At 48.6% G+C, this 27,475-nt stretch overlaps 1 protein-coding gene and 1 long non-coding RNA gene across 3 annotated transcripts in view; one reads left to right on the forward strand and one right to left on the reverse strand.

Moving 5' to 3' along the window:
* Window positions 1-8,113: 8,113 nt before the first annotated feature.
* Window positions 8,114-11,936, reverse strand: LOC141278079 (uncharacterized). Its single transcript, XR_012330335.1, has 2 exons — window positions 10,961-11,936; window positions 8,114-9,762 (listed from the first exon to the last, which is right to left on the reverse strand). It is a non-coding gene; the product is annotated as an uncharacterized lncRNA (long non-coding RNA).
* PFKP (phosphofructokinase, platelet) overlaps window positions 10,386-27,475 on the forward strand; it is a 102,091-nt gene continuing 85,001 nt past the window's right edge. The window contains exons 1-2 of one of the 2 annotated variants that reach the window (XM_073801502.1): window positions 10,386-10,589; window positions 24,325-24,398. Coding sequence is in view for 1 of the 2 variants with exons in the window: in XM_019945858.3 (XP_019801417.1) it covers window positions 10,475-10,589; window positions 24,325-24,398 (189 nt within the window). In the remaining variant the exon portion in view is untranslated. The remainder of the gene's footprint in view (window positions 10,590-24,324; window positions 24,399-27,475) is intronic. The other variant, XM_019945858.3, reaches the window with a different exon arrangement.

A 27,475-nucleotide genomic window follows, 5' to 3' on the forward strand; every position in this document is an offset into this window, starting at 1 on the left:
GTGAAGGAGAGAGGGCTCAGGGAAAGAATCAAACACACTTTGTCCTTTGGAAGCCCCAAAAATATATGATAAGGCTTTACCTTCGAATTTGAAGGTATACAGATTCACTTAAAATACTGAGCTCAGAGGTACTTCTGTAAATCTTAGTGTCCTAAAAAAAAAAAAGAATAAATTCTGAGTTGGTTACTATTTATTTCAAACCCACACTACGTCTGAGGAAGTGCTTTGTACTGAAGGGAGAAACACCACGTTATCTAACGGGGACCCATTAATCCCTGATGACGTGGGAAATAAATTCCTTGGAAATAAATGGATTTCAAGTCTATTCGTTAGGGAAATTATTCATTCTCTTCTCATGTTTTATTGAGGTATAATTGATGCACAGCTATAAGAGGAATACATTCTGGGGATCTAATGTATAGAATGGTGACTGTAGTTAAAACTGTATTGTGCACTTGAAATTTGTTATGAGGTACGCGGGCCTCTCACTGTCGTGGCCTCTCCCGTTGCAGAGCACAGGCTCCGGACGCGCAGGCTCCGCGGCATGTGGGATCCTCCCGGACCAGGGCACGAACCCGTGTTCCCTGTATCGGCAGGCGGACTCTCAACCACTGCGCCACCAGGGAAGCCCTCCTCTAATTTTTTAATCAGGGGATCTATATGACTGTCAAAAGGGCTGACTAAGTCTCCACATCCACGGTTCTGGGGCCGTCATGTGGAGAGAAAGAAGAGCACAAACGTCAGAGGTTTGCATGTATCTCTGTTAGAGGAGGAACAGAGTAAAGATGGAAGAGGCTGTAGGGGATGGCGGGTGTCTAAAGCTTAGGGGTCTTCTATAAAAGCTTAGTGAGGAAATTGCTTCTCACAGTTTAATACTCATAAAATCACCTGGAGAATGAAGTCTTAGAATCCGCATCTCTAACAGGCCCCAGGGATGTAGGTTCCCAGGGCACAGACGACGCTTTGAGAAGCAAGGCAGTGAGGAGAGATGGAAACAAGTTCCAAAGGTTTTTAAAATATCTTGAGATAAATCCAAAGAAGAATGTAGTATTACATCACACACACACACACACACACACACACGCACAGTTTCTCTGACTGCAGTGAAAAGCTTTGGCTAAGCTTAGATCTCAGTGTTCCCAGCCAGACCGAGCTGGGTCAGGAGACAGAATCTTGCCAACTGTCCAGAAACCAATGAAATCCCGTCTGCTTGGTCAGGATTTTACTTTCTCAATATTCAGTCATGGTACCACTTATATAAAGCTTATTTATTTGAAACTGATTTTTAGGTATGTATATATTCTCTAAATTCCAACTTGAACTAGGGAACAGAGTAACGATGACGTGTCTAGATTCCTGTTATTCCCAACAATAGAGATGGAAATGTACACGCAGCTCAGCTCCCATTCCAGAATGAAGGTTCAGGTCCAGCAGCACCTGGGGTACTGGGTCCCTGTGGGACGCTGAGCAAGTACAGCCCCGTCCTCAAAGAGCCTGGCCCTGTGCTGGACAAAGGCCCTTAGGATGAAAGGGCATTTTCCCCTGTGGACACGGATGCCATGTCGTCCTGCTCTTTATCCTACTAAGTGGCCCTTTGGGGCCTGGTCCCAGACTTCAAGGAGTAACAAGAAGACACCCAGCGGGAAAGAAGTCGGGGATGGGGGGAGGAGAGAGAAGGAGAACAGATGCACCATCTCCCACATCCGTGCGGGATTTCCAAGTGATATTTTTAACAGATTTACTGAAATATCATGCACTGAAACCATGTTTTACAAACCATGAATCCCACAAAGAAAGGAGTCTTATTTGACTGTCACACCTCTGGAGTGTTTCACAAAACAGCAGTTACTCTCGCTAAATGTGATGCCTTCATATATTTTCTATCTTCCTTCTTTGCATTAAAGGAAACACCCTGGTCGCCACCCCCCAAGCTGATTCCATCGCCCAGTTGCAGGGGTCCTACCACCTGCAGCAGACTTGTCAGCCCTTCCCTGCTGCCTGAAAAGAGGCCCCGAGTGTCCTGGCCTTGTGACCACGGGGACTGCAGCTCCAGCCTGTCTAAATGTTCTTCTTCTGCCCGTCCCAGCCTCTGGAATCTGCCCAACACTGCCCCAGACAGACTCCTCCAAAGGGTCCAGGCCAGGCTCACAGCTCCAGGGTTTGGCCGTACAAGGAAGTCCTGGACAGGGAGGGCGGGGAGGACGGGGCAGACAAGGCCTCCTTGGCAGTACACACCATCTTGCTCCGGTATGTCTTTTGGTGGAAAGTCACAGGCCCTCACTGAGTGACACCTCCATCCCGCTTCTCCCTCACCCCCGAAAAGAGTAAAGGGAACCACAGGTCTGGAGAAAGGAGAGGGTGGTGTATTAATTTCAGCACCTCACAGCCCAGTACTGCAGAGGTGACAGCCTGGGTCTGTCCTGGCCCCCAGGGTGAACAGCAGGGGTGTGGGGACAGCTCTGACTCCACACCCCCAGTGCGAGGACCCCAGGGGCAGCCCCCTGTAGTCTAGACGCTCAGGGCCCCTCCCCAGTCAGCACCTGCCCAGCTCTCCTCACCTGCTCTCCCCCCGCACCTGAGTTCTGCCCCCACCTGCCAGCTGCTTCTCCTCCAGCTCTCCCGATACCCTTCCTGGCCACCGCGCAGCACAGTACCCACATCCTTCTTTCCTGTGGCCTCGGTCTAGAACATTCCCAGCCCTTACCTGTCCCTCTAGTCGCAGGTCATATCACCACTCGTGGAAGCCGGTTTGAAGGCCCTAGAGACTCTGCTGAACGCTCAAACACGCTGCCACACGTTATGGCCATCCTCCCTGAGCTGCGGACCCGGTGCTGGCTCGGCGACAGTGGCAGAGATGGGGCATCAAAGACACAGCAGGTGAATAGGAGGCGGAGAACGCCAAGTCCCAGGAAAGGGGTGCAGGCCTGAGGCCGAGTCCTGGGGGAACGCCCCTGATCTCGCAAAAGAGGCGAGCGCATGGCTGGGAACAGAAGCAGGGTGGCAGCTGCCCCTGCTTCGCCTCCTGAAAGCTGGGGACGCAAAGGAAGCTTGTTTAATCACCTGGTGTGTGTGTGTGTGTGTGTGTGTGTGTGTGTGTGCACGTGTACCTTTGTCCACACATGCATTATAGCAATGCAGAGAACAAACAGGCGTGAGGGAACAACTGACTTGAAGGAGAGCTCAGGAGTCCATAAACACAGTCTAGAGTCAGCCGCCTCCAGGGAAGGCTTCCAGGAGCACGTTTCATGGAAAGAAATCTGAGGACCCATTTGCTAATAAAATTGGAGTCATTTCTGGACCGTCACCAGGACATAGCTAACGAGATGTGAAAACAAGCTCCAAACACAGGGCCTCATTTTCAAAATGGAGAGTGAAGGGCAGAACAAGAACAGCCAGAGGATGGCATGTTCTAGAAAGAGAGCAGCCCCAGCTGTACCAGCCTCTCTCCAGAATGCTTGTGGTGCAGGGGAGGTGGTCTGGATAATCGGCCCAGGGTCTTTGGGCAAGAGTGATGAATTGTTCTTCTCTCTCTCCCTCTCCCTCCCCACATTCTCCATTTCATATTTTGGTAGAAAATTCCCATCAGATAATCCATCATCCTTTGTACTCATTCCATTGATACAAACTGCCCTCTGGTCTGTACACCAGCTCTTAATTCTTCTGCCCACCTGGGAAGGCCCACACTGCTCGTAAGAGATCCTGTTGTATTATTTCTATGACTGCAAAACACTAGAATTTAAGAAAAAGACTGTAAAACCCATAAAATCTGACAGAGAATCTCAGCATTTCCTTATTTTTTATCTATTTTATTTGGTTCCAGGTGCCAGGAAGCTCACAGCCCAACAAGCCCCCAGTATGGTAGCCACACTGAGTGTTAATACACATGCATATTCCATTTCATCACCTAAACTTTCCACTTGCATCTGACTCACCTTACTTTGGTTGTGTCCTTTATTTTTTTGGGTTGCTTGACTTAAATAAAAGAAAAAAAGTCTGAGAATAAGTTGAAAAAGACAGTTCCTGAACCCTCCACTGAGGTCAAAATCTTGGAGACAGAGTGGAAGACCAGTAGTCAAGCAGCCTGAGACCAGCACCTCCTGCGCCAGAAGCGTGCAGCCAGTGGGGGACAAAGGTTTCTGTGTGCGGCTCCAGTGGAGAGTCTTGGGAAGTATTAATAAACGTGTTCTAGCCAAAGAGGCCGAGGTCAAGTGAGGCAATGACAGAATGGGCTCATTCCTTGCCCACCTGGGGGCTGGGTGTGAGGCCCACAGGGTGGGGGAGTGGGAGTGGGGATCCATTCGATTCCCTTCGTGGGAGAATCTGAGCCTCTGACCCACTGAGCAGGGCAGACCTTCATCCCCACATCCGCCCTGTGAGTGCTGGCATATTGAAGATGCTATTTTGAATATTGGTACTTAACCGAATCGTCAGTAACCCCCATAGCTAGAGAACTATCTTCGTGTGTCTAGTGACCAGTTACATTGTTTCCAGAAGAATTTTGTCTTTCTTGCTAATAGCAGTCCTCCTTCAGGCTGTTTCCTGCCCTACTTACTGGGTCTAAACTCCAAGCCCACAGGTATTCTGAGTGAATCAGAACATGGCAGGGCAAGGTGCATCCCAGAAGGGGCTTCAAGTCCCGTGAATCAGTAATTCGGAGTTAGAATATGTTAAACACCGTGGAACAGATTGCATGGGACTAACCAGGGTTTCCCAAATGTTCTTTCTTCCAGAATCTCTGGGACACAGGACACAGGAGGCACCAACCCAACGTAATGAAAATTAAAACAAAAAAATTTGGATGCAGGAGAAACCTTGAGATTCATGCTTATTATCTGGTATTTTATTCTCCACAGAGCAAGTCTACATGCTAAGGTTCTCATTGTAATTGTGAGGGAAGGAGACCCAACGCTTTCTAAAGAGCACGAGCCCACGAACAGAAATCATTCCTGAAATGCTTGATCGTCTCTTCACTTACATTGACCATCATTATTTATGTTCTATTTTAAGGTTAATTCATGTAACATCACAACCAAAAAACAAAAAAAAAATCCAACCTACAGAGGGTTTTAGGAGGAGGTATTAGGAAATAGCACCATAGAGTTTAGAAAAATATCAACAAGAAGCAACTGAGTAATTGGTTTCAAAAGCTGTTTTATTGGCTGGTTGTTTGGACAGACAGTTGGTGACATTCAGAAGTTTCAGAGAAGCTGCAGTAGAGGAAAGAGGACTTCAGGGAGTCTGAGGGAGTGGGAAAGATGTGGAAGGGGGGAGTGGCAATTTTAAACATTTTTGGTGGTTATCGTGGCACAGAAGCAGGACAGCAGCTTGAGTGAGGGGCAAACTTAAGGAATGTTGTGATTTTGCTTTCTCTATCTGGCTCTGTCTGTCTCTCTCTGTGTATCTCTGTCTCTGTCTGTCTGCCTCTGTCTCTCTCCCCCCATCTCTCATGTCTCTGTCTTCGCTGTGCAAACTCTTTCCACCTGATGATCCAATGACCCCGGAAAGGGTCCTTCCCATGGGCTCTGGCACTAAAGGCTGGGGTGGCAGTGCCTGGAGGGCCTTCATCTTATGCCTCTCGGTGACCTGGACGGAGGAAAGGAGAGAGCCCCCTAAGTGACCTGGAGAGCAGCTCCAGTGACCGGCTGCCCCCAGGGCCCTGGGGGATGAGGGTGGAGCAGGGCCATGGACTCCAGGGCAGAAGGGACTCAGATCACCTCACATGACAACAAGATCAGTCCCGACTGCTGCAGAAATGCCTCATGATTGTGGAAATATGGCTCTAAGTGAATGGCCTATGCTGGTGAAAGGTCTTACAGACAAAAGAATGGTCTGCTCCTAAACAGGATCAAAGGACCACGTAATCAGTGGAGACAGCGGGAGCCCTTAAAGTGATGCTCTCCAAACAGCATCATATGGGAGGGGAGGGGTGTTCCCCCCAGACTCAGGACTAAGACTCCAGTGCTTCCCCGGGAACGGGCCCCCGGTCCCCATCTGGCCTGGGGTCAGCTTGGGCTCTAAGATAAGACAAGGTCCCAATGGTGAACGGTGAGCAGCCAGAGGGAGGCTGCTCGGGAGGACTCAGCTTTCCGCCGCTTGGACCTGTGACCAGGCTCCATCCTCTGTCCTCGGCTGTGGCCTGGTCAGTCACCAGACTCATGAGTTCCCTAAACTGTACGCTACATTCAGGGGGTTGTGTGTGTGTACATGTGCACATTCGGGTAGAGGAAGACATCTGTGTCTTATATGGGAATCTTAGAAGTTTTACACCCGAAAACGTTCAAAACTCGGGCTACGTGCTGGCATTGCCAATCACACACGCATGGTCCATGTGTGCCCGTCTGCGAATTGCAAAAGCACTGCTGTTTATAGCTTTGGTTTCGGATATTTCAGCATGTTTGCCCTTGAATGCTGGCCATGAAGCACTTTGATTCTGATACAGAAGTAAGGGAGCTTTGAGAACTTGTCATCAAATTCAAATTCAAACGTGTAAATACCATCAGGGACACAGGACTCTGTATAGACCATATGCAAATTGGTATTCAGATTTAGCATCTCACAACTAAAACATAGAATGAACATATTTAACCTGAATGTATGTACTAGTCAGGCTCCTCCAAAGAAGCAGAATCAGTGATATATATATATATATATACACACACACACATGGGGAGAGAGAAAGAGGACAAATTCACCCTTCCTCAGGCCCTCAGCAGGCTGGCTGAGCCTCACACCTCCATGTCAGGGAGGGGATCTGCTTCACTCAATTCACTGATTCAAATGTTAATCTCATTGGAAACATCCTCACCATCCCATCCAGAGACAATGTTTTGCCAGCTATCTGGGCACCCGTGATCCAGCCTAGTTGACACATAAAATTAACCATCACATGGCACACTGCTAAAATCATCATAATTTCCTTTCCTAACTGGGAAATTCCTGTATAACTCATTTTTCAACAGACAGTCCTCTCTCCTATCCTCTGTTTTCTGAAATAACCACAATTACGGAAGTTCCTCTGAAAGAACAGGTCAGTTTCTTCTGCCTTATCAGCACCTGTGCTCTCCTGTTACGAGAGAAGTGTTGGAATTTTGAGGAAGTCTCCGTTAATCAACTTTCACCAACACAGGAGAAGGAAATAGTTGTGCTGTGAGAGGGTCCAGTGCACATCACCGATGACATTTCCTGGAGGGGTTAAAACTTTTAATGGCCACCTACTTTGCAGAAATAATGAGACGGGCTTTCTTTCCATTTTTTTTGGAAAGTGTTTAAATATTGACTTTAATTGGTTCAGGACAACATGATTCTGCGTCAAGGTCTTGGAGGGCATCCAACTTTTTAATATATAATTTAAAGTGTAGCTGCTAGATATAAAGCAGAATTATTTCTCAGTTTGGACAAAGACACTGAAAGACAACTGGTGGGTGGGGGGAGTTGAAGGCGGCGTTTCCTTGTTTAGCAAGTGGTTGCATTTGTTCTTGGGCTTTGTAAAGTCTAGGGAAGAAGGACAGCGAAGATGAGGCACCAGGAAAAGGGAAGATGGTTATGGAGCTGTGGTTGTAGATTAGCTCAAAATCAGCTCAGGGCTTGGGACGGAAGGAAACTGCCAAGATGAGGGATCAGATGAGACTTTGGACCCCGGCGGATACCTTGTTGCAGCTTCTGAGACAAGGAGCAGAGCGTCCAGCAAAGCCCTGGGACGATATTCCTGTGATGTAAATGGGTGCTTATATAAGCCACAAAAGCTTGGGGTAATTTTTTAGGCATCAATGGAGAACTAAGGCACGTGGCATGTCCTGCTGGAGGTAAGCTGTACCCTCCACATGCCTTGCAATTCTCCCTCTTGTATCAGAGAAGCCTCTTCTAAGGCCAAAGTTAAAACAAACAAACAAACAACCCCACCACCAGTTGAAGAACTACTAAAATACATGTACTGCAAAAGAAAAAGAAGGGAGAGATGGCCACGTCTTTCCATAGCTGCTGCAGCCATCTGTATTTTACACCCTGATAGACTGAGCGATGGGTCAGAGCTCATGGGCCTAACTGGAAAGAATAAGGAATTACCTGTCTGAACCACAATGCCACCTCAGCTTTCGCAAAACAGACATAACCTTGGTGGTCTGACAACTCTAAATTTTATTGTTTTTAATGAAGTATAATATTTTATTCCAAAAACAATACTTGTTCATTGGAGAAAAAGACAATACCTATAATAATAAGAAGAAAGGAAATTAAAATATCTAAATTTATTTACATCTTAATTTATGCACACACGCGCGCACACACACACACACAGGTTCAAGGTATTTCTGACCCTGCTTCTTCATTTATTAATATATCCTGAATATACTTCCATGCAAATGGATATTTATCTTCATAACCATACCAGCAATAGAAAACTACTCATATATTTGTATCAAAATTTACTTAACCCATTATTTGGACTCTTAGTTTGTATCTATTGTTTTCCATATGACAGACAACTCGATGACAAATGGCCAATCCTCTAAATTACAAAAATATCAATTTTATAAGAAGATAAAGGCCTTTTGGCTAAAATAAAATTCAATGTGCACCAACTTTGGAAAGTGTAGAATGCCCTAGAAAGGGATGGATGATTCTACAGCACAAATCCTGGGCCGGGGACACCTCTGGGCAGAGCTGCACAGCCTGGCGCCACTCTCCTGCACCGGGAGAGTGAAGGGCACCCTGGGGACACCTTCAAGATGCCCAGTATCTTCTCAGCATCACTCGCTCAGGTTCAACCCGTTAGAACAGGTGCTCTCAGGTTCTGCAGTCATCAGAATGCGTTGGAACTTGTTAAAAATACACCTTTTCTGGCAGCACTCCCAGAAACTGGACTTCCGTGGTTCTGGTGGAGAGGGAAAAACCAGGCCAGGCGATTCAGATGACCACGGGTGTTTAGAAGTTGCTCCATTACCTCCGGCCCAGGGCAGAGATCAGGTCTCTGGCCTTGTCCACAACAGGTATTTGTTCATCTATTGCAATACATTTTTGATGCTCAGAGGGATGAACAGGAGGATAAGGCAAGAAAGAGCCCGGCTTAAGTGCGCGCACCCTCTCCCCCTCCTCTGTCCAGGGTGGCCCGCAGTAAACAGCTGTCAGCCGACCACAGGCTGCTCCGGGTGGACGGGACAGCCTTGACTTAACCTATTTCCCCTCTGTATCCACCTGACGCACATCCGTCGCGCAGGTCGTAGGGGATACTGTGCCGTCCCCACCAGGAACTGCTGATGCGGCTGCTTATGAAACTCCTTCCTGGGGATGACCCTACCCCAAGCTCAGCGCTGTGTGCGCCGCAAGACTGCGCCCGAGGAAGCATCCGTCCGCACATCCGCGGCTGGAACCCAGCCTAGATTAAGCTCCCGGAAGAGTTGGCTTCTTGTTCATCCATCACCCAACGGACTGGACGTGAGCGCCTCAGTCCCGGAGCTCCCAGCGGAGCTGCGAGCATCTGGCTGGCGACACAGGACATCGCGGTTTCCTTCGCAAGCACTCGGGTCTTATCGCCCCGCCAGGACTTTCCTGCCCTTCTCCCGCCCCTTCCATTCTCAGCACCCGGCCTGGCGCCAGGGGTCGCCAGGGTCCCCGTGCGTCCTCTACGACCACGTTCCTTCTCCTCCTCATGCGGCCAGAGCCTCTCTGGGGACGGAACCGGCGCTTCGTCGTCGCCAGCCAGCGACGCCCACGTTCGCCCACCGACTGGAGGATCCGCTGGTGTGTCCTTCCTCCCTCACCTCAGGCCTGAGGAAAAGCTGGGGTGCCCGCGGCTCCGAATGCCGCCCCCAGAAGGAATCTTGCGGGAACGTGCGTGCGCCTGCGACGGTTCGGTCCCCCCAACTGCCGCGGGCCCGGCGCTCCCACCTGCGGCGCTCCGCACAACCTCCCCCCGCCCCGTTTACTGCGCTCCCCGTGCTTGATGCTGCCACGCTCCCACAACTACGGTGATCCAGCCCACCTGTAGCGCCCCGCCTTCCTCCTACTCCCCCCACCTGCTGCGCTCCCCAAAGATGCTACCACCTAGCTGCTGTGCTTTCCCCCGCCTGCCGCGCTTCCCCCTCTCGATGCTCCTCCCACCTTCGCTGCACACCCTCCTAGGGTGCTTTCCCCTCCCCCACCGGGGATGCTCCGCCCACCTGCGGTGATTTCCCCACCCACCTGCGGTGCTTCTCCTTCCCTCTGAGGTGCTTCCGGCTCGTAACGCTCCTCCCACCTGCGATGCAACCCCCCCCCCAAGTGGTGCTCCCTCCAGGCCAAGCTCCCTGGCCCGCGCGGCTCCCTGAAAGCTGGCGCCCCCAGTCCCGCCTGCCCCGCCTACCCGCGCCCCTGAGCCCGCCCTTGGCCGCCCATTGGCGCGCGCCGCGCGGGCGGGGCCGGCGGTTTCAGTGGCGGCGGCGCGGGAGGGGCGCAGTGCCTGCTGAGCACCCTCCCGAGCGCGATCTCCGGCCTGCTCGCCATGGGCGACCACGACGTCTCCCCGAACCCCAAGGGCTCCTTCCGAAAGTTCCTGGAGCAACTCTCCGGGGCCGGCAAAGCCATAGGCGTGCTGACCAGCGGCGGGGATGCCCAAGGTGCGCCACCGCCTCCCCGGATCCCGGGCCGGAGGCGAAGGGAGGGGACTAGGGAGAAGGGATGTGGGGGTAACCGGGAGAAAGGATGGGGGTACCTGGGAGAAAGGATGGGGGTACCTGGGAGAAAGGATGGGGAGCAGGGACCAGAGAGAAAGGATGAGGCTCCAGGGAGAAGAGATGGGGGAAGCAAAGAAGAGAGGAGGAGAGCGGGTACCGGGGATAAGAGAAGGGTGGGGGAGAAGCCCCGCGCCCAGGAACCTCGGGGGTACCTTCCTGTGGCGGGAGCGGGTGCGGGCCGTGCAGCCTCAGAAGGAGTCACTGCGGAGTCGGTGGGGGGGCGGAGGGAGGGCTATGGCAGTAGGATCCCTTACCAGGAAGGTCAGTTTTCCACCTTCATGTTTATTTTTTAAATTGCGACTGGCTACGGGGCCGCCTGGACCGCGCTCGGTGGTCATTTCTCTTCCGAGTCGTAGGATGAAGCCGGACGCCCCTCCAAAGCTTGGCTACAGCGCGGCCACTTCCGATGCCGCGGCTCCCTCCCCAGCTCCGTCACCCACTCCCTACCCCCAATGTCTTGGAAAAATTCGCTGGGTCCCTGCGACGCGTCGGCAGCCTCGCGATCCCCGCGCCGCGCGGGCGGCGTCCCCGCTGCTGTCCGGCGGGACGCGGCGGGGGACGCACGGGGGTCCCTGCCCGGGGTTGCCCGGCGGCCCGGTACCACCTCGCGTTTCCGCTGGGAAATTTTAAAAACGGTTCTTCTCCGCTCTAATCTCTTGTCCCCTTCCGGCTCGTCACCAAACTGAAAGCTGAAACGGGTCACTGGGCCCTCCCCGCCAGCCTCCCCTGGATGGGAAGGAACAGGAAGCGGGGACTCCGGGGCGTCACCAGCCCCGCAAGTGCGGACTCCAGCAACCGCCCCCCACCCCCAAGCGTGGAAGCTGATTTCGGGGAGAAGGGGACCCAGGCTCGGTGCCCACGGACACACGGAGAGAATAGTTCAATGTAAAGCGAGGGTGACACAGAACGTGCCCCGGGTCCCTAGCGCTGGGCGCACATGGGGACGCAGGGGTTCCCAGACGCTGGGGTTTCCTGATCCCGGTGAATACCTGGGTGGGGCGACTCAACCGCTAGAAAGTAGCAGGGCTGTGCTCAGGCGGCTGCGTCCTCGGAGCCCGAGGATCGCAGGCCGGAGACGCCTCTCGAGCTAGGTTTTGGTTTTTATTTTACCTTCTTCCTCCCGTCCCGGATGAGTTGAAAGGCCCTGATGCCTCATTTTCACCACACACGGTGCAGGGATGCTTAAGTGTTGGGCCCGGCGCCCTCGCCTGCCGCCCACCCTGCCCGTGACCTTCCCTTCGCCCTTGAGCCGGGCGGGGCCTGGGGGGGGGGTGCGGCAGGTGGGGCGCTAAGGCTGCAGCCCCGCCCGCCGCGGGCGCGTACGTGATGCCTGGCCAGTCACCGCCCGTTCGCCCCGCGCCCTCGACCCTGGGCACCCAGCCTGCGGTGGGCAGGAGACGTGGGGGTCCCCGGCACGTGGGTCCCTTGGAAGCCCCTCCCTGTCCTACTGAAGGTGGCGCTCGCGACATCAGTCACTGTCGAAGCCCTACAAGCCTGCCTTTGCGTCAGCGCGAGGCAGGGCTGGTTTAATTTGGTATTCTAGTAAAGTGTGGCTCCTGGTATAAACATTGAAGAGAGAAAATGTTGTGATATAAACAAGGCTGGGGTTGGGGAAGTGGCAGAGTGAAATAGATGACATCGCCCAAGTTACTTAAATGATGTGCCGGATGGGGTCTGGCGGGGTCGGGGTGGGGCTGAGAGAGGCTTCCCCGTCAAAGGGCTTCAAAAGCACGTGCCTCTGGAGAAGTGGGCTAGCCCAAATTAGGAAGCATCTTGAGTGACTCTTACCCCGGTCTTGGAAAGAGAATAAATTGTTGGCACAGGAAGAGGAACTGGTCTCTTAACCCTCCAGGCTTCAAGGTCAGAGTTTCAAGGTCATTTTAGAATTAAGGTGCTCTGTCTGTTGAAAAAAATATAGGTCACTCTTTTGAGTTCCTGTCCAAAAGTCTTCTCAACTACCTGGTAGCTGGTGCAAAGGCAACTGAGGTAATGATGCAATAGACAGAACCAGCATTTTTTCTGCTACTGATACTTACCTGCTACTTATCTCTGCAGCTTGCGAGCAGTTATGAATAATAGAGGTCAGTAAGTCCACATCTCTTCTTGTCAGTGGAAAAGATACTTTGAGAATCAAAATTATATGAGAACGTGGCTTGGTCAGTGTATTGTCAGGTTGATGGGAGATCGCCTAATGCTCTGAACTGACACATCTGGGCCGTCCCTGGAGAGCCGACCATGGCCGGGCATCTGGGCATTTTCCCTCAGGCAGAGCTGAGGCTGTAGTCTCCAGTTCTTCTTGGACTTCATGCCAAGAGCCACCTCCTCTTTTGATCCTACCTGAGACCTGACTGAACAGTTGAATGCATTTCTTTCCAAGAAAGTTCACCTTAAGATGTGCACCCAGGGGCCGGTCTTGGCAGGCAGCAGCAGACTTACAGCCCCTTGGAGGAGGTTATTCCTAGAGATGCTGTCATTTATACCCATATCCTTTTACCGTCTTATCTTGACTCTAAATGGTATCAGTGCTTGATTTTCCCTGGGATAAGAGAGTTTTGCTCACAGCTAATAAAGACCAAGGAGAATAATCACAAGTCTTAATTTCAGGATAGTTTTCTAATCAGATGTGAAATTACGGTAAAATTTCATGTTGAGATGACTATAGCTTCTAGTTATTGAGCTCACTTGATGTTCTAGGAGCTTTATTGTTCTTATCTCCAGGCCTGATTACCTGGCTCCAAGACACACACATCTTCATTTCAGAGGTGACAAGAGAGGCTCAAGGGGAGAGAAGTAATCTCATTAAGGTGGCAGGCTCATAGGTGGCCCATGGTAGGATTTAAATGAAATTCTGTGAGGTCTCAACCCCAAACACTTTTCAGTAAGCCCTGCTTTTACAGTTGTAACAACTAATTAATACTCAGAGGAGCAAAGCCTGGTTTGCTCAAAATTATGCAGATGATTTTTTTTCGCAACACCAGAACTTTATTTGGTAAGGCGGGTGGCATTTTCTTTCCGTTTTTAAGATTAAAAAATCAAGAAGTATTTAAATAATTTGCCCCAAATCAAATTTTTTTTATCAAATTAGAGACAAAAACCTTAAAATTTTTTAAAAACTCAAGTGGAATTTAAGATTGTGCTTTACAAATTACATTGGAAAACAGGACCACTGTGTGAAATTCCTCATACTAAAAATACATAAACTATTTAATTGGTATAAAATGCCTTAATGATTTCTTCACTAAGTTAATGAAGAGGTAAATTATAATCATCTAAAATAATGAACCTAAAATTTCAGATAGATATTTAAACATGAGACAATAGCTACCCTACTTACTAGTCAAAAGAAATGGAAGATATTACATAGATTATACAGATGATTTTTACACAGTTTTGATAATAGAAAACACGTTTGTACAGTAAGAGCATTGGGGTGGCTAAATTGATGTAACACCTGATACCAAAGTGATGAAATGCTTGTTTTCCAGTGGAATTTGTATAATATGATTATTGAACAAAATGAAAATCCCCCAGCTATATTCCTGAATCCCCCAGCCCTGGCCATTAGGGAAGACTATTTCTAAGACTAATTATTGTTTTTTTCATTCTTTGGGTTGCTTCCATTGTCACAAGGAATGTCTGCAAGTTTAAATTGATTTTCACTTTAACTAAAAATAAGTTCCAGGTCACTGGACAGACTTACCATGACTAGGTATCCACCCCCAAGCAACACTATGTCATACGCCAAAAATGACTCATTGCCTTAGACACAAATTGAGGGCTTCTGAAGGGCCTGGTGCAGCTGAGAATGCACAGAAATGGACCCAGAGGGTAGACTGAACAGGAAAGCTGAGTCCTGTTTGGCCTGTGGCAAAGTAAGCATGAAGACATTGTTTGCAGAAAGCTCATATAGATGGAGTCTGTATAAGCCTTTCCGCTAATAGGAAGAATTAGCCATAGAAAAGAATGAAATAATGCCATTTGCAGCAACATGGATGGACCTAGAGAGTATCATACTAAGTACGGTCAGACAGAAAAAGATAAATATCATATGATATCACTCATATGTGGAATTAATTTTTTTAAAAAAATGACATAAATAAACTTATTTGCAACACAGAAATAGACTCAGATTTAGAAAACAAACTTATGGTGACCAAAGGGGAAACGTGGAGGCGGGGGGAGGGATAAATTAGGAGTTTGGGATTAACACACTACTATATATAAAATAGAGAACCAACAGGAACCTGCTGTATAGCACAGGGAACTCTACTCAATACTCTGTAATAACCTAGATGGGAAAAAGAATCTGAAAAAGAATGGATATATGTATATGTATAACTGATACACTTTTCTGTACACCTGAAACTAACACAACATTGTAAATCAACTATACTCCAATAAAATTTAAAAAAAAAAGAGTGACTAACATCGAGTGAACATTTGCTTAGCAGTAGGCACTAATGCTTCCACACAGTGGCTCATCTGCTTCACGCACGAGCAAGTGAGCTTTGAGATGAACTGGCCAGGCTACGGGCTGCAGTGAGAAGGGGTGGCCCAGGACATATGTCCATTCACCAGGGTGTGCCTCAGAACAGTACGGGGCACTCGGCAGGTACCCAGATGTTTGCTGAATGTCTCCCTCCTGGGATCTCACCGAGTGTGGACCACTTCCTTCTGCGAAATGGTGGGCGACTAGATGTTCTGGCTGTCTTTTCTCATGAAGTCTTTTTTTTTAATATGCTTTATAAAAATTAATTAACTTATTATTTACTTTTGGTTGAATTGGGTCTTTGTTGCTGTGCGCGGGCTTTCTCTAGTTGCAGCGAGCGGGGGCTACTCTTCGTTACGGTGCGCGGGCTTCTCATTGCAGTGGCTTCTCTTGTTGTGGAGCACAGGCTCTAAGCGCATGGGCTTCAATGGTTGTGGCGCTCGGGCTCTGTTGTTCCGCGGCATGTGGGATCTTCCCGGACCAGGGCTCGAACCCGTGTCCCCTGCATTGGCAGGTGGGTTTTTAACCACTGTGCCACCAGGGAAGCTCTCTCATGAAGTCATTTTAATGAATTAAACCTTCACTAATCAAAAGCACTCTTTTTTTTTTTTTTTTGGCTCTGCCGAGTGGCTTGCAGGATCTCAGTTCCCCGAGCAGGGATTGAACCCGGGCCAGGGCAGTGAAAGCCTGGAATCCTAACCACTAGGCCACCAGGGAACTCCCACACAAAAGCACTCTTTTATCTGCAGAGCTGTATCTGGGAACAACTAATGTCTCAAGATAAGAACTTAAAAACCATCCTCAGAAATGTGAAGTACTAGTCAACCAGAGCTGGGTGCTGGTTGGTTCTCCCCTGAACACGTGTTTCTTGAACACAGCATCTGGGCCCTGCTTGGGTGGGTTCCTTCCATGCCCACCCAAAACTTTGAGGGCCTGAGAGCCCAGTAAGATGAGAACAGTGGGCATCTCACGTCACACAGCTCTGGGGCCCTTCCTGCCCTGGCTCTGAGCACTTACATTCTGTAATGGGAACTTTCCCACTGACAATGTAATCATTAATTTAGCAAAAATTATTGGGTCCAGGAGGCCGTGCACTAGAATGTTAGTGTTCACCCCATGGGTACCGTGGAAAATCCATGCAATTGCACCCTTTTCTAGGAGTGCAAATAGCGTTGTGTGACACACTTAGATGACCTTTAGAAACTAGACATTTTGTCATCTTTCCAAAAAAGCATGTTTTCCCCCTCGGTTCCAGAAAACTGAAAGCTTTGATACAGGACTCAAACCTTTTATCCGGGAGAATTGGGGCTGTGTGAACACGGATCTGATGGGGTGCCAGGAGCAGTTACAGTAGAAATATGGGGATAGGGTAGTGACATGTTACAGGCAGATATAAGGGCACAGATGTATACCCGCCACGACTGCAATCATGTTGGAAGGTGTCTTTGCGTAAAGAACAGATGGCTTTATGTTAAGAAAAGAGCTGAGTCACCTTTTCGAGTTATTCTTTGCAGCGAGCTCTGTATGGTGGTGTATTTTATTTGTGAGAAAGCATCTTCCGGGGCCCCAGTTTCCTCCCACCCTCTCTTCCACATGTCTTCACCACCACACGCTTAGGGTGTTGGGAATCACAGACGTTGTGCTGTCAGGACAAGAGGCAGCACAGTGTGTGGCCGAGCGGCATCCTGAGCGTGAAGGGACTTCCTTACAGGGTCTGGCTCTGCTCTCCAGTCCTGGTGGGACAGGGCCTGCGATTGTTGGTTTGCAACACGAAGTGGAATCACACAATCCCTGTCTTCTCCCCCCTCTTGTTTTCTCCCCTTCCCCTTCCCTGCCTTCCCCTGCCCCTAAGACAACCTTGAGTCTCAAGCAGGACCTGCTGGAGAGAAAAGGCAGCACTACTCAGGCCCAGGGAGGCCCCGCTGCCCCCGAGGGCCCTCAGCTTCCTTCTTTATCCTGGATGCAGACAGCTGCCTGAGGATCTGGCTGAGACGTAGATTCTAATTCTGTGGGTCCAGGGAAGGCCTGACACCCGCAGCAACGGGTCCCTGTGGTCGGCCGAGGACCTCGCTGGAGTCCTGGGTCCAGGTGGCGGTTCAGACCATCTGATGTTTCCTGGGATGGTTTTATGGTGAGGATTCTGACGGGGAGATCAGTGAATGGAGGCCTCTTGTGTAAGGGTGTGAGCAAGTGGTCGGGCCAGGGTTCTTTTGATTACAAGTGTTGAAGGCTGGCCAGGGGGACCTCGAGCTGCCATCCCTCCTTATTTTTTCAGCTCTGGTCGAATATTCTCAGGCTTTGTTTTCTCTCTCGTTAAATCGTCCCCCAGATGAGTGACGGCCTCCTCGGCCTGCCTTAGGCTGACGGTGGAGCCCCTTCTCCCACGGACGGCCCCCCCACCTGCCATGGGAGGGGGAAGGAATGACCAGCAGGAAATAGCCAGGAGCAGGCAGGGCTGGGAGAGAGCGGCTGGGCCAGTGTGGGGGGCGGGGCCGGGGCCAGGGGGGGCCACGGGGAGGACTTTGGATTTACCTCGTGTGACCTGGAAGCCACCTGGGTGCCAGCTGCTTCTGATGAGGGCGGCTTTGTGGAGAGAGGAGGGGAGGGCTGTGGAGGGGGCCCCAGTGTCCTGAGGAGCCGGACTGGGCCGTGGAGGGTGAGCTGGGGGTGGGCTGTGTCAGTGGAGCCTCAGGCTGGAGCTGGTCCATGCAGCGGGAAGAAAGGCCGAGCGAGGAGCCCAGGTGGGGACAGGCAGGCTGGCAGAAGGACATTCTTGACACAATGTTCATACCAGTGAATAGTGGGAAAACCAGTGGAAAATCATCACAGGGAATGAGCTGCATTAGGATTCCGGATGGAATATGCATCGCTTCGCGCTGGTAGGTGTGGCAAGGTAGACATGCGTTGTTGGGGGTTAAAAGCAGGTTCAAGATGGAGGGAAATGGCAGAGATGAGGCTTACGTGTGATTGTGTAATTTTAAACTAGTCACCACGTTTGGAAATGTAACAGCAACAGGTGAAATTAATTTAAGCCTCTGTTTTATTCAGTCCAATGTTTCAACCCATTGTCAATACAAAGGTGATTAATAAGCTGTTTCACATTCTTTTTTCCATCTTGAGCCTTTGAAATCCAGCGTGCGTCTGCCCCAGTGCGTGTTGGTGTGGTCGGTGGGGATCCCAGTGGATGGGGGTCTAGAGGGAGGGGTGTGTGAGGCGCTCAGGTTCAGACGGTCCCTCCTGCGTGTTCATGTCACAGTCAGGGGCCATGCAGGGGACCTCTGGCAGTGGTCTGGTGCCTGCAGTGGCCCTGGGCCTGCTGTGGTCCTCCTTCCCAGACGTCCAGATGGCCACTTGGCCAGCCTCCATCACCGTCTTCCATTCTCTCCCAAATGGCACGTCTCAAGGCGGCTGTTGCCCCTCTGCACACCTCCATGGCAACCCCCAGCCCTGCTCTGCTTTCCTTCTTTCTCCTCCACCTCTGGGTGAAATGTGTGTGTGTGTTGTGTGTTGTTTACCGGCTGCAACAAGCCCCACCAGGGCCACGACCTTCCCCTCTTTGTCACTGCATCGCCCGGCAGTGCCAGCAGAGAAAAGACACCCCATCCGTGTGTCCTGGATGGACGGACGGATGAATAAATGAATGATTGAACCCGCTCAGAGATTTATGTCTCTGACATCTAAGACAAGACTCAGTGATTTGGACACTGCAGGATGATGAGAAACCCCCGGTTGGTAACTGACTCACAGGGGATCCAGCATCCCGACACTTTCTCCTGAGGACGTTTTTTCCCCTCCCACACCTGAATTATTAAACAAGGAAGCTTTATGGAGAACGTCAGTAGCAAGAGCAAGATAAGGTGAGCTTTAAGTTTGTTTTCTGACCTATGCTAACATCCTCGCTTTGGTACAAAGGTGAAAACTCCATATAGCCAGGGAGAAACCAGTAAGAGGATTAAGCACCAGATCTTATTTTTCAAAAGAGAATTTAAATATTGAAATTAGGCAGGGAGTGGTTATGGGCACTGAGAAATATGCAGGGGAAACAGCTCCACACGGTCATAAAGGGCTAAGTAAGGAGGTTTAATTAGACTCTTCAGACCACATAGGAAGTAAAACAAAGCCCAAGTTATTTTATTGGAATCAACACAGTCCTTGTTTTTAACAAATTACTTGAAGTTTAAATTTTATCAGAGGGACTTCCCTGGTGGCGCAGTGATTAAGAATCCGCCTGCGAGGACAGGAATAAAGACACAGACATAGAGCATGGACTTGAGGACACAGGGAGGGGTAAGGGTAAGCTGAGACGAAGTGAGAGAGTAGCATGGACATATATACACTACCAAATGTAGAATAGATAGCTAGTGGGAAGCAGCTGCATAGCACAGGGAGATCAGCTCAGTGCTTTGCGACCACCTAGAGGGGTGGGATAAGGAGGGTGGGAGGGAGACGCAAGAGTGAGGGGATATGGGGATATACATATGCATATAGCTGATTCACTTTGTTATACAGCAGAAACTAACACAACAATGTAAAGCAATTATACTCCAATAAAGATGTTAAAAAAAAAAGAATCCGCCTGCCAGTGCAGGGGACACAGGTTTGAGCCCTGGTCCAGGAAGATCCCACATGCCGCGGAACAACTAAGCCCGTGTGCCACAACTACTAAGCCTGCACTCTACAGCCTGTGAGCCACAACTACTGAGCCCGCCTGCCACAACTACTGAAGCCCATGCTCCACAACAAGAGAAGCCACTGCAATGAGAAGCCCGCGCACCGCAATGAAGAGTAGGCCCCGCTCACTGCAACTAGGGAAAGCCCGCGTGCAGCAATGAAGACCCAACACAGCCAAAAATAAATAAATAAATAAATTTAAATAAATAAACGTTACCAGAACAGAATCTCAGGAAACCTTTGGGTCCACGGCCTCCCTGACCTCAAGGAAGAAGTTATCTTAATGACTATCTTACGTGCATGATGCTTTAGTAAGAACCTATTTGAGAATATGTCACATCAAGAAAACAATAAGTCTCTTCTTTCTAGCGCACCTAAAGTAATTTTCTCACATTTTCCACTTAGCTGCTCCTTAATTCTTTCAAGATTTGTTTATTTTTGGTTCCCGTAGCAAGTCTGCACATTCCCTGAGGACGAGGGTTTTAATTTTTGCAAGTGATGAAGAGGATACTTTCCAAATACTAAGATTCTTTCTTGGTGGCAGGATGATGGTTTCCCATGGAAACAATTATGGAAGTTGTTTGAACTCCAGAGCCTGGCTGCCAAAACAAAACCAAAAACAAAAGGAAGGAACTCAACTATGTCTGAACGTTTATTGAAAACAGCAGCTGGAGTGCCCTGTGCTCTCTGTGGACAGTCCAGGACAGGACAGCATCCAACAGAACCAGAAAATCGGCACTGCTCACCCACAAGGCCCTCAGACCCCAAATCATATGTCTGAATCCCAGTTGCGTGTGTCAAAGAGGCTGTCGGTGAAAATTGGCCTTTCCTGTGTCTTTGGCTTCTGTCCCCTGGGCCCTTCCCTGAAGGCACCCACCTGTGGGCCCAGCACCAGATAGCAGCTCTGTCCTGTCCTTCCCAAATTCAAGTGGAGAGCCGGCCCCTCCCCAAACAATTACGCAAGAACTGGGGCCCCATGGGCATTGTTTTCTCCAAGTTTCCTTCCTACTAGAGGGAATTATAACGGCTTTTACGTTAAAATAAAAGGAAGAGTAGGGTTTACACTCCAGCTTTGCCTTTTACAAGTTTTGTTCCCTCGGCTGTTAATTTATCCACTTAGAGCCCAACTTCCTCATCTCTCAGGAGGACCCAGGCCCCACAGGCTTTCTGGGAGCATCAGCTCAGGTGCTCAGAGCACTCGGCACTGGTTACCCTGGTTACCACTGAGCTGTTACCACAGCTCCTCTCAGGCCCCAATCAGAAGGCGGCCAGCTCCGGGCTGCACGGGAAAGGCAGCAGGTGTAGCCAAGTTACCTTAAGGACCCTGGTATAAAAGCCTTGGGGGTTTGGCGGTGAGGCTCAGACGCGCGGAGCCTCCTCTCCGGGGGACTTGGGAGAAGTACGGTGCTCAGGACCCTCCCTGACCTGGGACCCCCCCCCCGCACCCCCACCCCAGGCCTGCTGCGGGCTGAGGGGGGACCAGCCCCGAGGGGACGGGCCGCTTTCCCAGGTGAGTCCAGCTCAACCCCATGGGGCAGGGGAGGAGTTCAGGCCCCAGGCCTGCTGTGAAGGTGGTCAGAACTTTCAGGCAGGGGTCACCCTGGGCATGTTTTTCTTCCACACGGGGACCCCTGGGGTCACCTCTGGATAGTGTCCCACTTGTCGTTCCTTCTGCCATTTTTTCTCCACTTGCACTTTCTAAAATCCCCCAACTGCTCTTTATTCATGCCTTTATGAAAGCGTCCCCATCCCCCACCCGCCAGAAATGAGGTCTTCAGAAGCACGTGGGGGAGGGCGGGGGCCAGGGAGCCGGCGTTAACCCGTGCGCTTGCGTCCTGGTGATGGAGGGTTGGTAGGGCTCCAGCGTTTGGTGGTCAGTCTCTCGATTCCGGGGCCACAGAATAAAGTCCTAGAATCGCGGGGTCTGTGGGAAGGGGCCGAGAGGAGCTCGTTTATCCGTTCGGTTCAGGCCTGAGAGCTGAGGCTGCCTGCATGAGATGCAGGTGTGTCGCCCAGGTGGGTGTAGTGAAGGCCGGTGAGGAAAGGCCGGTGGGGAAGCCTTCCTGGAGGTGCAGGAGCCCCGTCCCTCCTGGAGGTTGAGCGAGGGCCCCTCCGGGACGTGGTGGCAGTTCTGGGGGAGCTGCAGTCCTGACGTGTAGATGGGGCATCCAGGTGGGACTGAGCAGGTAGGAAGAGCCCGGGGGGCTGGAGATCTCACCTGAAGAGCTTGGTTTTATGAGCACAGGCCCTGGGGAATCCAGGGAGGAACCTGGGCGTTTTTGAGTTTGAGAAAGAGAATGCTGATGCTACCATAGAAAACATCTCAAAAAAGTGCGTGAGATTACAGCTAGCACAAGGGGAGTGTGTCTACAGGGTGTATGCACTGCGCTCCAAAGGGGCGGGCATGGGAAAGCAAGACACGGCCTCATCTGTGTTTGTTTTTTTAACCGTGTTTTTCAGAGTTTTAGATTTTAGAGCAAAACAGAGGCGAAGTTCCAGAGATTCCCCTCTATCTTCTGCCCCCACCCATGCAGACCCACCCCCACCCCATCAACATCCCCACCAGATGGTGCATTTGTTATAACTGATGACCCTACATGGACACGTCATCCTCATCCAGAGTCCATAGTTGGTATTTTAGGGTTCACTCTTGGTGTTGCCCGTTCTATGGGTTTGGACACATGTATAACGAGGTGTATCCATTATTATAACGTCATACAGAGCAGTTTCACTGCACTAAAAATCCTCTGTGCCCCACCTGTTCATCCCCCAACGACCACTGACTTTTTTTTTTATTGTCTCCACAGCTTTGCCTTTTCCGACATATGTAATTTTTTTTAATAAGAAGAATATATTTATAAATTACTTGTATAATAACAAAAGAGGAAAAGCTGCTTTACTCATTCTGGCCATAACGTGAATAATGTTAGAGGGAGATGGTGGATTCAGGGGAAGTTTGGGGAGGGAAATGTCAGTTTTATGGGCAAGGAGCTGTGGAGGGTATCAGGAGTACCCAGCTTGTGCGAGAGTGAAAAGTTTTGCTAATCTGAGTGAGAGAATACAGGAAACGGAGGAGAAGATGACGCAGGTGAAATGATTTATTGCATCTTGAAATGCTGAGTTTGAGGGTATGAGAGACAGCCAGCAATGAATCAGTAGGTCATTAAAATCCTTCGTGTAATAAACTAGGTTTGAACGTGAAGTGGTGAGACTACCAAATACATAATGTCTACCTGTGCGTAGATGTTAGATATACATTTAACATGGATTTATTTCCAGCTTTTCCGGCTCTGTGAACACTGTAGCCTTGCAAAATTGTCACCTTTCAGAGGCAACAATCTCACTCCAGATTTCCAAACTGGCTCAATGTAATTTGTAAATTTGTAACCATCCTCTGAGCAGGTTTACCATCCAAATACATACAAATTTAATCTCCTTGTCTGTGGAGTATATTCCCTGGGACCCAAGGTGCCTTCGTTTGTTTATTTACTTACCAGAAGTACCACTTACTGTGTGGTCCATGTTCTCCAACACCTTTAGTCCTGAAGTTTGTTCCCAAAATTTAAATTTACGAAGGAGGCAGATTGGAACTATTGGCCCAGGAGCAGTTAGGCTGGATGCCCAGGTGCTGCATATTCTGAGGCTCAGGGCTGCATCCTTAACGAGAGGAATGATCCTGCCTTCTCACTGCTCTCCTGATGATATGATGATATCATATCAGCTGATATGATGATACAGGGTTTTACAGATGTGAAATCCTGACCTGTTCACGTAGGTCTAGACTTACGGTCCATCGCACAGTTGGCTGCCCCAAAATGGGGCTTCAGTGGAAAGCAAAATGGGGTGTGGCTGTTTTATACAAGGATACATTGCACTTTTAACTTCCTTCAAGGCCCTCTGGGGAAGTGTGGAAAATGGCCTAGATTTATCTTGATTAGGTATTATTTATAGTATACTGGTTTAATTGGATCTTTCTTTTAATAAAATTGCATGATTTATATTTAAGGCTACTGACTAAATTACTTTCTTTTACACTAGTAGCTGGTAATAATTTTTCATCTCCTCCCCAGACCAATGGCCTTTTCAGGCCTATTTTCTTTGAAATTGGCTACCTATAAACAAACATCTCTCCTGTGTGTTGTTTTGCAATTGGATGGAATCAACCTACGAATTGACACCAAATTGAGGTCGCTCATGTTCCGAGTGTGTTTACAGCGATGTTCTAAACCAACAGTGCTCCAGGCTCTGTTCATCTGTGGACTAGGCCACAACATGCTGGCCCCTGCCTTGTACTTTTTTCTCTTCTCCCTGCACTAATCCTGGAGGTTTGTGTTGTGACCACTTTTCATAGGGGCCGTCCGAGAGGTTACACGGTTTTCCCACCATCACAGCTAATTAAATGGCATCACTAGATTCTCCCCAGCCTCCTCAGTAACTACTGTCCCTATTCCTTTGCAGGTATGAATGCTGCTGTCCGAGCTGTCGTGCGCATGGGAATATACGTGGGGGCCAAAGTGTACTTTATCTACGAGGTCAGTGTCACGTCCCCTTCCCGCTTTCTCTGATTCTCAGGAATCGCTGCCTCGTACTCACTTGGGGGCCTCACGCTTGCCTGGGGCTGCTGACTGCAGGCAAGAGGCAGCAGGTGACGGGCAAACTTGGGTACCAATAGGGGAGCCCAGGTACCAGGAGAGGTTACACCCCCGGTCTAGATGCACGTCTGTGAGATTTGTATTAGGGAACAAGGGGAGAAAGGTGATGAAACGGGGCTCAAAATGCCATTTTGATATCCACCTAGTGTTCTTGTAGGATTAATGATATCAAACTGTTGTATTTATTTGCAGTTCTCATTCCTTACAGAAGTGATATGGTCACTAAAAATGGGACCTGAATTTGAATAAACATTAAGCTGAATGGGGGGGAGAGTGGCCACTTTGGGCTTTTCATCATTAATGTAAAACCCAGACCACCTCCCTAGTATCTCTTTATGCCTTAACTTCAAAATGAAGCATCTGAAAGCAAACAGATGGCCCATTATCTCCTGCTTTTAAAGTCCTGGCAGCTTAGAAGTAAGTTGTGTTTGGAGGGAAGGCACCCATACAGCTTGGACCACATGATTTATTTCAAAAACTATTAGAAAAAATAACATTTAGTTTTTAAATTTATAAAACAGAATAAAGCTTAAAAATGGAAATAAGAGAATGGTTTTTTTAATTGCTTAACTCTTCCAAAATCACTGTTAGTGTTTTATTCTGATTCTTCCCAGTGTAATACATGTGAAATACCGGAAGGAAATATATACATTATTAGCACCATAGCAAATGTATTTTGTATACTATGTTTTTTACCTGCCAGTATGTTACAACAATTTTGTATGTGTTAACGTACATTCCACAACTATCGCGTAAATGTCCGTGTAAAATTCCATTAACCTGATGTCTCATCATTTACCTGACCCCTCAGCTACTTGATCCTTGCATTCCTATGCCACCGGCAACATTTAGGTCACTGCCCATTTTTCAACTATCCTAACACAGCAAGCTCTAGGTTAATATTTGAAGCTCTTCTATGCTTTGTATCGTTGCTGTGATCCCAGGATACGGCACCTGCCGAGCTAAAAGCGGTGGTCGTCCTAACGGGTCTCAGTGTGTCTTGCCAAAGTGATTTCTTTGTTCCATCCCAGGCCCACGCCGGGCACACAGGTGGCACCAACCCTGCCAGTTCTGTGTGTGCGGCCCACCTTGCTGAGAGCTGGCCCGGGCTCCAGAGTCTGTTTACTGAGTCATTTTCTCTACTTGAGAAGTAACTGCTCACAGGTTTTGCTCGTTGGTCCAAATGACCATGTGTTTATCGTTTGCGGGAAAGATGTTTTTTCCTGGGCTTAGGTTTGCTTTTTATCTTTTAATTTATTTATTTATTTTTATTCAAACAGAAAGTCACAAAAATTATAATCATCCTCTTCAGTTCACTCAGTCCCATGTAATTAATAATTATTTTTTCATGTTGATCTTTTGTTAGCACTTTTATGAAATCATCTAATGGAAAACCATTAGAGTTCTGAAAAAACATATAAGATTTTTAGAAATTTCAGGTAATGTCTGAAACATTTATATTAACATATTAACATATTTCCATAGAAATAACCCAAAGAAAGTTTAGTATTAGTTGTTCTTTTGTTTGTTTTTTATACTGCAGGTTCTTATTAGTCATCAATTTTATACACATCAGTGTATACATGTCAATCCCAATCGCCAATTCAGCACACCACCATCCCCACCCCACCGTGGTTTTCCCCCCTTGGTGTCCATACATTCACTACATCTGTGTCTCAACTTCTGCCCAGCAAACCGGTTCATCTATACCATTTTTCTAGCTTCCACATACATGAGTTAATATACGATATTTGTTTTTCTCTTTCTGACTTCACTCTGTATGACAGTCTCTAGATCCACCACGTCTCACAAATGACTCAATTTCGTTCCTTTTTATGGCTGAGTAATATTCCATTGTATATATGTACCACATCTTCTTTATTCATTTGTCTGTTGTTGGGCATTTAGGTTGCTTCCATGACCTGGCTATTGTAAATAGTTCTGCAATGGAACGTTAGGGTGCATGTGTCTTTTTGAATTCTGGTTTTCTCTGGGTATATGCTCAGTAGTGGGATTGCTGGATCATATGGTAATTCTATTTTTAGTTTTTTAAGGAAACTCCATACTGTTCTCCATAGTGGCTGTATCAGTGCAAGAGGGTTCCCTTTTCTCCACACCCTCTCCAGCATTTGTTGTTTGTAGGTTTTCTGATGATGCCCATTCTAACTTGTGTGAGGAGAGACCTCATTGTACTTTTGATTTGCATTTCTCTAACAATTAGTGATGTTGAGCAGCTTTTCATGTGCTTCTTGGCCACCTGTATGTCTTTTTTGGAGAAATATCTATTTAGGTCTCCTGCCCATTTTTGGATTGGGTTGTTTGTTTCTTTAATATTGAGCTGCATGAGCTGTTTATATATTTTGGAGATTAATCCTTTGTCCATTGACTCGTTTGCAAATATTTTCTCCCATTCTGAGGGTTGTCTTTTCGTCTTGTTTGTGGTTTCCTTTGCTGTGCAAAAGCTTTGAAGTGTCATTAGGTCCCATTAGTTTATTTTTGTTTTTATTTCCATTACTCCAGGAGGTGGATCAAAAAAGATCTTGCTGTGATTTATGTCAGAGTGTTCTGCCTGTGTTTTCCTCTAAGAGTTTTATAGTGTCCATTCTTACATTTAGGTCTCTAATCCATTTTGAGTTTATTTTTGTGTATGGTGTTAGGGAGTGTTGTAATTTCATTCTTTTACATGTAGCTGTCCAGTTTTCCCAGCACCACTTATTGAAGAGACTCTCTTTTCTCCATTGTATATCTTTGCCTCCTTTGTCATAGATTAATTGACCATAGGTGCGTGGGTTTATTTCTGTGCATTAATTTTGTATCCTGCAACTTTACCAAATTCATTGCTTAGCTCTAGTAGTTTTCTGGTGGCATTTTTAGGATTCTCTATGTATAGTATCATGTCATCTGCAAAGAGTGACGGCTTTACTTCTTCTTTTCTGATTTGGATTCCTTTTAGATCT

Source organism: Tursiops truncatus, chromosome 2 (genome assembly GCF_011762595.2).
Source record: "Tursiops truncatus isolate mTurTru1 chromosome 2, mTurTru1.mat.Y, whole genome shotgun sequence".
In the NCBI taxonomy this organism is placed as follows: domain Eukaryota; kingdom Metazoa; phylum Chordata; class Mammalia; order Artiodactyla; family Delphinidae; genus Tursiops; species Tursiops truncatus.